The 13206-nt window shown below is 38.9% G+C and overlaps 1 protein-coding gene across 1 annotated transcript in view; it reads left to right on the top strand.

Moving 5' to 3' along the window:
• The window catches only part of UST (uronyl 2-sulfotransferase), a 165240-nt gene that overhangs the window by 66605 nt on the left and 85429 nt on the right, over positions 1–13206 (top strand). The window contains exon 2 of the mRNA XM_087718311.1: positions 4273–4316. Coding sequence (XP_087574437.1) covers positions 4273–4316 — 44 coding nt within the window. The remainder of the gene's footprint in view (positions 1–4272; positions 4317–13206) is intronic.

Genomic DNA, 13206 nt, shown 5'->3' with positions numbered 1-13206 from the left:
CAAAGGACCAGCCTGCAGTGCCTCAGCCCAGACCAGACCAATCGGATACTGATCTATAACTTTGTGGCAGCATGCTTGAGGAGGCCATGGCAGCCAAAAACAGAGGTTGGGAGGGCTGTATCCAGCTCTGTTTTCGCTGGCAGGGTGATAGCAAAACAAACTACTAGCAAAAGTGGCATTTGATCACAAGGCAAGGAGGCATTGAGAAATGTTTCCCCTTTTGCATTTGAGCATCCAAGAAGGGACAAAGAGAAAAGAAAAAGAAAAAGAACGGAAGATGAAAAGAGAGCAAGGAAGGAAAAAAAGGGAAAGAGGGGAAGAAAGAAGAAAGGAAAATGAAGAGGGAAGGAAAAATGGAAGGAAAGAAGGAAGGAAGGAAAGATATAAAGAGAAGGAGGGAGGGTCTGAGGTAAGTCCTGCCTTAGAACTTGGCCACCTGCTCCCCTTTTGCCATCCCTTTGTCTCCTCCTCCTGACTCTCCTGGTGATCTCCCATCCTACCACTAAGGATGCTTTAGTTACAAAACCAGGTCTCGTCACGTGGAAAGAGAGTGGGCCTCCTTCTGACCCACACACTTTGCTCTCCCGCACACACCATGAGCAATCTGCCCAAGGAGAATGAGCACAGCAACATCAGCCTTTAGGAAGAGGTAAGCGCAGCCTGGTACCCCCTCAGGGAAGTGGAGCTAGGCTGAGGGTCCTGGAGCCCTAGGAACTCAAGGGTCAGGCTGGGTGCTTGCCCTCCACTGCCTAGGGCTCTGGACAGCCTGTTTCGCCATCTGGGGGTCCTCCGTGTGGCCTGAGATGGATGGCAAGACTCAGGGGTGGGTTTCAACCGGTTCGCGGCGGTCCCTGCGAACCGGTTGGTCGCCGAACCCGGAAGTAAGTAACTTCCGGGAACCGCGAAGGCCCCCCCCCGTGCCCGCGCGCCCCCATGCCCCCGCGCCCGCTCCTTACCCGGTTTTGATGAATTCTGCGCTTCCACGCATGCGCAGGACGCATACAGCGCCTGCGTGATCCTCCAGGAGCAGCTGGAGCATCGCACAGACGCTAGTACGCGTGCGCCATGCGCGTGCACCGCACGCGTGCGCGAGGACGCCGCCGGCCTCGTTCCAACCGAACCGGTTGGAACGGGGCGAGAAACCCACCCCTGGCAAGACTCCTCTGGAGGACAAGGCTTTGGCCGTCTCCCTGGTCTCACCTTCCTGCGCTGGAGACAATAGATACCCCAGCCCCGCCACAGGTGCCCCTGCCAGAGTGACATTGAGCTGACCATGCCCACCCTGCCCATGCTTCCAGGCCCCCTGAGGTCAAACACAACCCTGATGTAGCCCTCAATGAAATTGAGTTTGATACCCTTGCTCTAAAGAATAAGAAAAGCTCTACAAGGCTGTTCTTTGGCTAAATTATATTATCCATTGTTCTTTGATGGCCATGGACCATGGGGTTAAGATATAATATTAGTGATCCTAGGTAGTTTTCTGTGATGTCTAAACATTGCATAAGGTTTAGATTATATAATAGAAAATTTCATTATACCAATAGAAGAGAATATATGTCGTTCAGGGTTGAACTGGTGTCCTTGGTGTTCTCTGAGCTTGGTTATTTGCTTACATATATTTCATTACCCTTCATTACAACTATGGTAGGTAACAATATCAGTGATAGCAAGTGTGGTGTTTGCTCTCTATTTATATCCCAGTTTATGTCCAGCCTGTGTTGGTGGGGTGCAGTTTCATCTTGGAAATTCTATGATTGGACTGTTATTTTTTACTTGATTGTTTGATGTTAATCCCTGTTTATCTAGGTGTTGATTACTGGAGATGATGTTTTCTGGCCTTTTTTGTTTCCTTAACTTTTTACTGCCTCTATTAACTGGAATAAATGTGGTTTATTTCTATGTGATTATTGATGGCTGATTTGTCTGATTGCCAAGCTTCCTAGCATTTTTGGATTTGGCTTGGTTTAGGACGCTCAATTTTTCAGTTAAAAGAGTAATCCAGTCTCTCCATATGTTATGAGATTAAGTAGTTTTCATCTGTCTTCTGACTGCTACTTGGTGTTCATGGATGCCCTCTGCTAGTTTGTTTGTCTGTCCTACATAGGGAGTGTTATAACCCTTACACTATATGTTATAGAGGAGTCCTGTTTTGTTTTTGGTTTTTTGCTTCTTGAGCTATTGGGTCTTTATTTTACTTGTTTTGAAGAGATTTAATTTGGTTTGTGTGCTATAGTGATGCCATGTGGTTGTAATAGTCTGTTGGTTGTCCCTGGGATGTTTTGATGTATAGTAATATTATCATTTTCATAGCTTGTGTTACAATCCACTATAGTGAATTGAGTGTCCAGGTATTTTTCATAGAGTTGCATGGGTATCTATTTTGTTGGAATTCCTTGTAGAGATGTTCTGTTCTACCAAGGACTCCACAATTTTATTATAGCATGAACAGTATAATGGAATACATCACAATTAAGAAATCCTTATCATCAGAAGCAGTTTGAATACATTCATTGCAGTAGATTATTTCATTTATAATCACATTAATATCACTTTTTCTTTCAGACCTCAAGTGCTATACATGGAAGACTTTCTCACTTTATTTTTACATTTTCTATTCAAAACACTTCTCATTATTTCTTAATTGTGATGTATTCCACTATGATTGCTTTCTAAGGCTGTTGTGCTGGATAGTGAATGTGTGTGTTTGTGTGTGTGTGTGTGTGAGAGAGAGAGAGAGAGAGAGATTGAGAATGTTATTTGAATTATGATGATAAAAAATGACCCTATTTAAAATATTGTGATCATTCCAGCTTGGTTTGATTTATATATTTGCAGAAATAGAATTTATAATAGCTTTAACTACTATATTATAAACAGCAACTAAATTATACAACAGTTTATATTATTTTCAAACCTTAATGTATATATAATTTTATGTTATATACAAATTAAACACACTCTTTAAATTAAGTTCAATACAATTAGCCTACCTGCAGTTTTGGAATATTGGGCTCCAAGGGCTTGAATTTTTCCTCTCTCTGAGAAACGTTACTCACTTGCCTAAATAATTGAAATTCTAAAAATATTAATCACAATAGAACTCACTGTGAAATATAGAACAGAATAAAGTGCTATTACTTTCAAATCATTACTTTGAAAAAAGTAATGGTCTATGAAAAAATGGAAATGTAAAAACCATGTAGAATGCATTAAATAACAACGATTTAATCAATTGAAAAGTTTTTAAAATGACATCGCAGTATAGAGCACAATTTTAACTATCAAAATCTTTTCTACAGTAATGCTTGAAATAAAATATTCACTGGAGCTATGTAAAAGCAAAGTAGAAGGCAGGGCAGCTGTTCTGAATTTTTCCTAGACGTTTTTCTTTAGTACAAAATTGACTATTCTGACCACACCAAGAATACAAAAAAAGTTCCAACAATGTTTGAATCAGAGGTGGTATTCAGCCGGTTCTTACCAGTTCAGGCGGCGACTGGATGTTCCGCCCACCTGCCCCGATATAATGCGTGACCTTCTGCGCATGCGAGGTCACATTTGCGACCCATTAGTGAAGGTAAGTGAATTCCACCACTGGTTTGAAAATCAGTGGAGGTCAGGATGCTTCAGGTGAAATTGGAATGACCCATCCTGATCTCAAAACAAAACACGAGCTCAGAACATTTTAAAGTTGAAATATGCCCGCTCTCTCCTAGGAACTTGCATGAAAAAGAAAGCATTTTCTAACCACCAGTTGACTTCTAAGGAAACTAAAGATTTGATTACAAATTACTAATCTTAGGCCCATGAAAACAATTCAAAAGAGTGTTTCATTAGTATTGAGCAAAGAGTCTCTCCTTCAAGTATTAAAGTCACAATGGTTTCCCACATCTGTCTGCACTTTTGTGTGTTCCAGTGCAAATAGTTCTTGTAGGAATGATCTTGATGATTGTCCATGCCTGCACAGAAAACCATGAAAAGCCTCTGAAACAGCCAAAACTGCTTTCTAAAGTACCTGGTTACTTTAATTCTTGAAAGCAAGTTAGACTTCCTTCTAATACTTTCATAATGAATACTTTTTTAAAAAATAGACATTGTATTCATATAAAATATCAAGTATAGTAATTGTTTATATTTAATATAGCGCAAGTATAATGGGTAATATAGAAATTTGATAGATATAAATAAATACATAAATATTTGCAGTTTTCTTTTTTCATTTTTTTTATATTAAGGTCTTTAATGGTCTGTTTCTTTTTTCTTTATTTCTAGGAAATTCCACTTACTTAGATGATCATGGACCAGCTCCTCGTAAGGTGAGATGCTTTGTACATTATGTTACATTCAACCAGATTCTGTTCAGTTGTTCCATTTTTCTGCCACTGTAGTTTATAAATGATAAATCATGGTGAGTAATGGCATTATTTCTGTCCCATCAGAAAGGCATAGCACAAACAATGGTTCTAGCATGGTACTTGGGTGTAAAATTGGAGTTACAGATTTTGGAGGCTGTTAGAAACCAAAAAATGTGCACCTTTCTGATTTCAGAATAACTTACTTTGTGCTAAAACCTAGTTATTCAAAACAACCAGTTGTACCATTGACTTATGAATTTTGGCATTTTTAAAATTTTGGAGATCCATATCCTGCATGTCATGATAAGAATGTGTTAATAAATTAAGAATAAGTTAAATCAGTTAAAGAAATTTTGCTTCTAGAATCTGAGTAAACTATACACAATTTTTAATATTCTTACTTGATCAGAAAAGTTCCATTTTCTTTAATAGGTTTTACCTTGCTCATTTTTTCTGTTTAATTATAACTTATATTACAGTCCTGATCTTATATTTAATTCTATTTTATTTTATAAATCATTGTCTTTTATTTTTCTCTGCTGATTTCATAGGTTTTGATTATTTGTCAACGAGGTATGCAGTGATGGGATTCAACATTTTTTGCTACCGGTTCTGTGGATATGGCTTGGTGGGAGGTCATGTGACTGGGTAGGCATGGCCAACTCGTCATCACTCATGGCCACTCAGTCACATGACCATTCCACCGGGCCATGCCCACAGAACTTGGTAGGAAAATTTTTTGAATTTCTACCTACCTACCTATTTTCTGTTCAGGCCTGGTCTAATCTCTCAAAGGCCTCCTCCTGCATGCTGTCTGCTCTCCCTTCGCCAGTCCTGTTTCCATCCTTCAGAGGCCCTGCCCTAGCCCCCGCTTCCTCCCCCATGACTGCATCTTTCTTTGGGCTTACCTTCCTCCCGCGGCGGCTGGTCCAGACTCCGGATACCAAGTTCTCTTTTTTGGTGCGACTGCGAGAAGTCTCCCAGCCACTGCGTCTTTGCCAGCTGCTTCCTGGCAGCAGCAGCTGGTTGGAGGCCACCAAAAACTACTGGAGGTCTCAAATGTGCCAAAAAAGCCACTGCCATTGCCACCCTGTTTTTCGTGCTGGCCATTCACATGCATCCTATTACCTGCTGTGCTGGAGGGACTTTCCGGGCAAGTCTATGCTGCATAGAGTCAGTGTCCAGAACTTACTGTTTCTGTGACTTATTTAATTGCTTACTTATTTATATCCCATCTTTATATTTTTAAAAATAACTCAAAGTAGCATATGCATTAGCCTTTGGGATATAGAAGTATGGTAAATGCAAATTGGGTATCTTTCGTTGAGGTCAGCATATCATGCAATATTGATGATGTTTTGTTTTAAATAAGAAATAATAAAATCATCTTTGTTTTATATGACCAAATAGGAATGAGGTGTGATTTACAACTATTAAATCTTAGACTGAATATCCAAGAATTCAAGCATTCTAGAGGAAGAAAGGCTATTTTTCTTTTTCAATCTTTTAGCCTGTGCAAAAAGTTTAAATTCAGTCCACATTCCAATTCAGTACATTATTAAAATATCCAGGAGAAAAGAATAAAAAAAATATTCTAGGTTAAAGTAAAACAAAATATAAATTTTACTACTAACTAAACTTAGCAGATTTGGTTACCTACATTTATGAGAATATTACTTTTAGAGTCATTCCCTATGAAAACCCAGCCAGAGGTGGTATTTACTTGCTACCATTCTTCTGAGGGTAAAATATTTTCATACAGCTAGTTTTTTTAGAACAGGAGTGTCAAACTTGATTTTATTGAGGGGCACATCAGGGTTGTGTTTGACCTTGTGGGGGCGTGGACAAGGTGGGCGTAGCCAGCTTGATGTCACTCCTATCGGGGCGCCTATGGTGGCCCAAGCGCTTGGCCAGTGAAAACGGGCTCCCGAGCTCGTTTTCGGCTGCCACTGCCTCCTGCAACCCTTTGCCAGTGAAAATGGCACTTTGGAGACCAGTTTCACTGGCAGAAGCACTGCAGGCTGATCCTTCGCTGTGTTCAGGGGGGGCCTGCGGGCCAGATCTAAATACCCTGTGGTCCGGATCCGGGCCTTGAGTTTGACACCCTTGTTCTAGAAGAATGTAAGTAGGAAGTTTTATGAATATTTAGTCTTCTTGGTACTTAGAGTAGTTGAATATTTGAGGATATTAATTTTCAACAGTATTTTTCTATTCTTATAAAGTTGCCAGCAGCATCTAATCTTTGAACAACATTCAGCTTAGTCGACAAAGTTTGTTTTGCCTGGACTCTCTTTTCTGCTGTTCCCATGAGCAGAGAATATGAGAATTTACTTGCATAATTGTTTCCTGTTATTGAATAAAGTTTGTAATAAAAACAAAAACAAACCTAATATTAGCTCCTTTTGATCTATATTTGAAGTTCTGTTTACCCAGCTCCCTTTTTCAAACTATTTCGTTTAGTTGGTCAGTCCACATTATGATTGTTTGAGGTTTGAAATTCAAAGTAATTTAAATGCTCAAATTTTAAATTAATTCCCTTTTGAAATATAAAAGTGAGATGAAGTTTCCTTGCCAGATAGGTCAAATGGTTCATGTCCTCTTCTTAATTACTGTTCATTTGTCCACACTCTTGAATAAAAATAATCATTTATTTCTATGGATATTCTCAGTCATCCAGGTCATGGTTGTCCCAAAAGTGCATTTTCAAGAGAGAACTGGACTTTCTGGTTTTTCTTTGAAGACATTTCACTTCTCATCTAATAAGCTTCCTCACCTCTGAAGAAAGAAAATATTCTTCTTCATTTGTAATAAAGCTATTACAAAAATCACTGGCCTGAGATTGGGTCTTGTTGAACCTTGTTGACCCATAAATCTTACATGTCTGATTATCTTCAAAATTACTTAGAGGTCAGGTGAATCTCATGCTGGTGATTTTTGCAACGGCTTTATTTCAAATGAAGAAGAATATTTTCTTTCTTCAGAGCTGAAGAAGCTTCTTGGATGAAAAGTGAAACATCTTCAAAGAAAAACCAGAAAGTCCAGTTGCCTCTTGAAAAAGCACCTTTAGGACAATCATTTATTTCCTACAAATATAATGGGGTTAAATCTCTATTATATAAAATTGTATTTACTTGGAAGCACATAGAGATACATATTTGTCTATTTTATTTTAAAATGGGAGCTTTCCCCACCCTCGTAGTTCAATTGATTGGGGTGAATTAACCAGAAATGTAAAAGTAGGCAAGCTTGGGAGGAAATCTGTATCCTTGAGTACAAGGCAGTTTCATCTTATGAAGCATTTTATTGCAATGGTAAAGTCTTTGGGGAGAGCTTAAAGAGGTCAGCAAACATCTGTACAAGTTTAGAAGTGGATGAAGAAGCCAAGACTGGACGGTTGTCAAGGCAGTGTGCTCAGTGCAGTGTAATTCTGGCTCTTAATGAGCTGCTCGACCTCAAGTGGCTGGCTGAGAGAATTGAGAGACAGACATTTTTACAGGGTAGAGAGACATAACTGTGGGACCATTTGCCCTAGCCTCATTTTTTGGTTTAATATTTTGCTTCAATATTTGAAATTATCATTTCACATTCAAAGCAGGAAAAGTTAATTTAGAATCTCAAGAGAATAACACAATAACAGGCCTAATCTAGGCCAACCCCCTGCTCAAGCAAGAAACCCTACACCATTTCAGACAAATGTCTAATCTCTTCTTAAAAGCCTCCAGTATTGGAGTACCCATAACTTCTGGATGCAAGTCCTTCCACTGATTAATTGTTCAAACTGTTAGGAAATTTCTCTTCACTTCTAAGTTGGATCTTTCCTTGCTTCTTGTCCTGTCTTCAGGAGCTTTGGGGAGTAGTAGTGATGTTATTCAAAAAAATTTACTACCAGTTCTGTGGGCGTGGCTTGGTGGGCGTGGCAGGGGAAGGATACTGTAAAATCTCCATTCCCTCCCGATCAGCTGGGACTCGGGAGGCAGAGAATAGATGCGAGTGGGGCCCGTCAGAGGTGGTATTTACCGGTTCTCCTAACTACTCAAAAATTCCGCTACCGGGTCCCCTTTTCTCTGCACTTATTTCAGTGTTTTGGTGTCGTCGTCGTCGTTCCCCCCCCCCCCCCCCCATATTTTAGCTTTTCCACATACTTCGTTGGGCTACTGACTAAGGGACATTTTTAAAAAGTACATTGATGAAAAATAAAATGATAAGAAACGGGATTCAAATAAACATTGTTCTCAGACTTTGCAGGTTATACAAAAGTCCAGGAGAGAGTCTTTTGTCTTGGAAGATCTCTTCCCAGATGAGAGTTTCTCATCTCTCCTATCAAGGAAAATGATAGTTGACTCTAGATGATAATCTATAAGGATTGTAAGTGTTGGAAATCAAACTACTTTTTATGTTTTCTTCAGCACAATCTCCATCTCTCTCCCTGTTAACCATGGACAAAAACTACATGTAGCTCAAAATTAATTTGTCTTTGTAGTTTGCCCAAATAAACATGTCGACTCTTTTCAGATATAGCTTCTGTACTTTGGTTTCTTTCTTGCTGCCAGAAGCTTGATTATTTAGTATAATCATGTTTCTGGCTATATTGTGGGAAAGGAGATTTTCCACTGCAGAAGCTTAGTTTCCACTCCGACAATATTATGGAAGATGGTTAAAAATACATTTCTTCCCCCATGTTTTAATTGGTAGTTAATTTTAATGTCTAATTTAAATCTTCTTTTAGTTTGTATTTGTATTTTTACTATTGTAAGCTGCCTAAACAGAAAATTGGGCTGGAAATCAATGATACACTTTGTTCCTCTAGCATAGCTCCACACATAAACTCCCATATAATTTTATTTAAATGCAACAACTTCATCATTTTTATGGATTTTTGAAGCAATCAAGTTGTTTGAGTGGGCATCCTTTTTTATTTTTGGTCACATTTGAGAATTGTGTGCTCTTATCACAAAATGACTGCTTGGAGGGCATTGCCTTTCACTCAAAGCCCTCCTACTAGAAAGAAAGAAGCTGGTGTGATTACTCTCTGCCACCATCTTACCACAAGATGCACCTTACCACAACTAGACTGTTGTTCCAATGAAAATATTCCCAATGCATTTTAGCTACACCCCACCTTTATTAGTATTATTTATAAATGCCTGTTTGAGTCCTAGGGCTTTTTTGAAGTAAAGATAATGTAGAAATTAGTTCTTCATAATAGTACTTCTCACAGGGACGTGGTGGCTTAGTGCATAAGACACTGAGCTTGTTGATCAGAACGGTTGGCAGTTCAATGGTTAGAATCCCTAGCACCTCGTAACGGAGTGAGCTCCCATTACTTGTCCCAGCTTCTGCCAACCTAGCAGTTCGAAAGCACATAAAAATACAAGTAGAAAAATAGGGACCACCTTTGGTGGGAAGGTAACAGCATTCCATGTGCCTTCGGCATTTAGTCATGCTGGCCATATGACCATGGAGATGTCTTTAGACAGTGCTGGCTCTTCGACTTTGAAACAGAGATGAGCACCACCCCCTAGAGTCAGGAATGACTAGCACATATGTGCGAGGGGAACATTTACCTTTACCTAATAGCACTTCTCAAGTCAGGGCTATATGGCCCCCTGGGGGCTCATATGATATTTTGGGGGAGGGGGAGTGAAAACCATGGCACATGGACCTCAGAAAAAGAGGGAATCAAAGAAGAGCAAAGTGTATTTTACTGCAAATATTGTATTATTGACTTCAGAAAACTCAGTTACTGCTCTGCGTCTGTATCTGATAATGGGACTTGGACAGGGGGGGCCAAAGGAGAAAAACAAGGTCATAAGGGGACCCTAAGCAAAAAAAAAAAGATTGAGAAACACTGCTTTATAAGATGATATTTTTCTATTTATTGTTGTTATTTCAAAAATATCTTTTAAAAATGAAGTGAGTGTGGAACATGATTAAGCCCAGTGTATTTATATGGGCAATCTCATAGACATCTCTGTGGTAAACAGTTAAGATTAACCTGTTTCATTAAATTTAAATGTAAGGATAAACAGAAGCAGCCCCATCAAGGAGCACATCAGGGGTGGGTTCCTGCCAGTTTTAACCTCTTCTACAGAAGAGGTTCCACAAATCTACTGTGCCATTTAGAACCGGTTCCAGCTCCCTCCCCCCGCCCATCTGCACCATGCTTGCCCCGCCCACCACTCACTGATTGGCTGGCTCACCAATGGCCCGGCCGCCTCCAAGTGTCCTATCTAAACCTTAAAGTCTTAAAGCTGTCAAGTTTGAACATCCCTGGTTTTTTTTTAAAGGATTAGGGGTGCAAGGGTCTTGTAACTTGACAGCTTTAAGACTTGCACACTTCAATGCCAGAGTTTCTGAGCCAACATTTTGGTTGCTAAGCAAGAGCGTTGTTAAGTGAGTTTCACCACATTTTACAAGTTGGCCATGCCCACCCAGTGACATGACTTCCAAGCCACTCCCATTCAGTCACATGGCTGGCAAGCCACTCCCAGCAAGCCACTGTCACAAAGCAGGCTACACCTAGGGAAGAGGTTCTAAAAAAATTTGAAACCCACCACTGGAGCACATGGACCTAAGTACAAACTCTATGTTCTTATTCCTGCTTCTCTATGGAAATTCTCAACTATCCATGTCATAGTTGTCCCAAAAGTGCTTTTTCAGTTCAGAATTTAAGAAGTTTTTGGAATGAGAAGTGAAACATTTTCAAAGGAAAAAGAAACCCTAAGAATATCCAGTTTGAAAAAAAGCACCTTTGGTCCTGTTCCGGCTTGGATGTAATATATAGTATATTTAGCAATTTATATATACTACTATAAAGTATATATTATTAATGGAGCAGCATTTAAACTTCACAGTTCATTTCTTGAAAGTTCATATGGTTTATTTTTAAAACTTGAGAATTCCTTAAATTAAAATGTGCAAAAGCATTTCAACCGGGTGAGATGGTGCAATAAGAAAATAAAGATTCTCCCCTTCCTGTACGGGAAATAAGTCTAAACAGTCCGGACAAGATTGGGATACTTTTCAAGAGTGATGCATCTGGGCAGCTGAGTGACGCTCTACCTATCCTGTAGGGGTCATGACTTTCTCTAAGGAGTAGATTTACACTTTGAAGGTGTTCCTGGATCACCACTGTTAGTAGAAGCCTAGGTGGCTTCATTGGCAAATAATGCCTTTTATCAAGGCATTGCTAATTTATCTACTATGATCTTACTTGGATAGAGACAAACAGCTTTACAACAGTTACTCTCTGATATTATCTCAGTTAGATTATTGTAATGTGTTGTGAGTGGGGCCCATTTGAATAAGAGTTGGAAACTTTTAGTTAGTTCAAAAAATAGCAGCCAGTTTGCTTAATGGGACTGACCATTATAAATATATTATGCCATTATGCCATGGTATTATGCCAGTTCTTTGCCACTATACTGACTGCCATCCATTTCCAGTTCAAAGTTCAGATTTTTACCTTTAAATGCCTAAGCAGCTTAGGGCAAGGTTACCTGAAGGAGCATTTTCTCATGAGCCTTACCTAGATTTTAAAATAATCTAATAAAGCCTTTCTCCAGGTCCTTTCATCAAAACTGAAGTGGGCATCTTTAAGGGGTGGATTTTTTTTTTCTGAGGTGGCATTTCATTAATGTAATTTCCTTCCCAACTGGCACCGAGCATCATTTCAACACCAGGTGAAGACTTTTCTATTGATATTGATGTGAACTGATATGTTTGAACCTCTGGGTTGAAGAAATTCCACAAACTGCATGTCAGGTGCGACTTCATTTAATAATCAGGAAAGAAACCACTCAACTCCATTTGTTTGAAATCAAGTGTACTTTTACTAATTATAAACAAAAAGTAGCAAAGCTAAGCTGAATCTGGTTAATTAGGTGCAAAAGCAAAGAATATCATGTATAATTCAATCCCCTCCCCTGGCACCCCAGTCCATAGTCCAATTATAATGCACCCAACTGTCAGGTGGGTGATATCTTCAAAAGACATCACCAGGATGGAATGCCGGACAGTTAACCTTGGCAGGAAACTCCCTTTTTCCATATGCGCAGTAAGATGGTCAGGTCAGCGTCTAGAATCTTCCTCCAGCACATTATATTTCCAAGGGCTCGCTTCATACACTTTTTTCTGCATTTCGAAAACTGTTTGATTCTTATCAAAGATTTGAAAAAAAAATTGGATTATTTGACATTAAAACTTGAAGGAAAAGGTGAGAACGCTGAATGTTTGAATGTTCCTGAAATACAAATGAAAAATGTGAGAAATGACGTCTGTTCTATCTCGGAGGAAGGAAGAAATGCTATGCTGGAAAGGGGGGGAGCTAAAGAAACTACACTTTATGAAACATCATTGGCAGATTCCATAATTCCACCTTCGAGAATTAAAGTCAATTTGAAAAGTTTAACAAGCTTGGGACAACATTACTATTTCATCAGAGACATTCTGAGCAAAAAGGTGCGAAGATATCCCTGTTTGGACTTGCTTATAAAAACATTTGGTAAATCTATTGAACGAATGGCAATAGGACTGAGAAGGTTTTGTTATTGGAGAGACATAGGCTGACAGATGGAAGAATACAACTTAAAATTAGCTAAATCTAATTACTCTTATTTGTAATAGATACAGCTGAATAATAACTGATATTGATAGTAATGTATATAATGTGGAGTTGATATGATAAATAATAATTGGATATGAGAAAGGAAGGTTAGAAATACTTTCGGACTATATATAAAGGTTATTAATTACAATAATTACCACTATTAAAAAATAAAATAAAATATATACAGTTAAATATTAATTAATATGGGGAAAATGTTATGATATATGATATAACTACATAAAG

Source organism: Thamnophis sirtalis, unplaced genomic scaffold (genome assembly GCF_051295495.1).
Source record: "Thamnophis sirtalis isolate CommonGarterSnake01/CBP01778 unplaced genomic scaffold, rThaSir2_p1.2 scaffold_6, whole genome shotgun sequence".
Taxonomy (NCBI): domain Eukaryota; kingdom Metazoa; phylum Chordata; class Lepidosauria; order Squamata; family Natricidae; genus Thamnophis; species Thamnophis sirtalis.
This window is presented reverse-complemented; position numbering and strand designations above follow the sequence as displayed.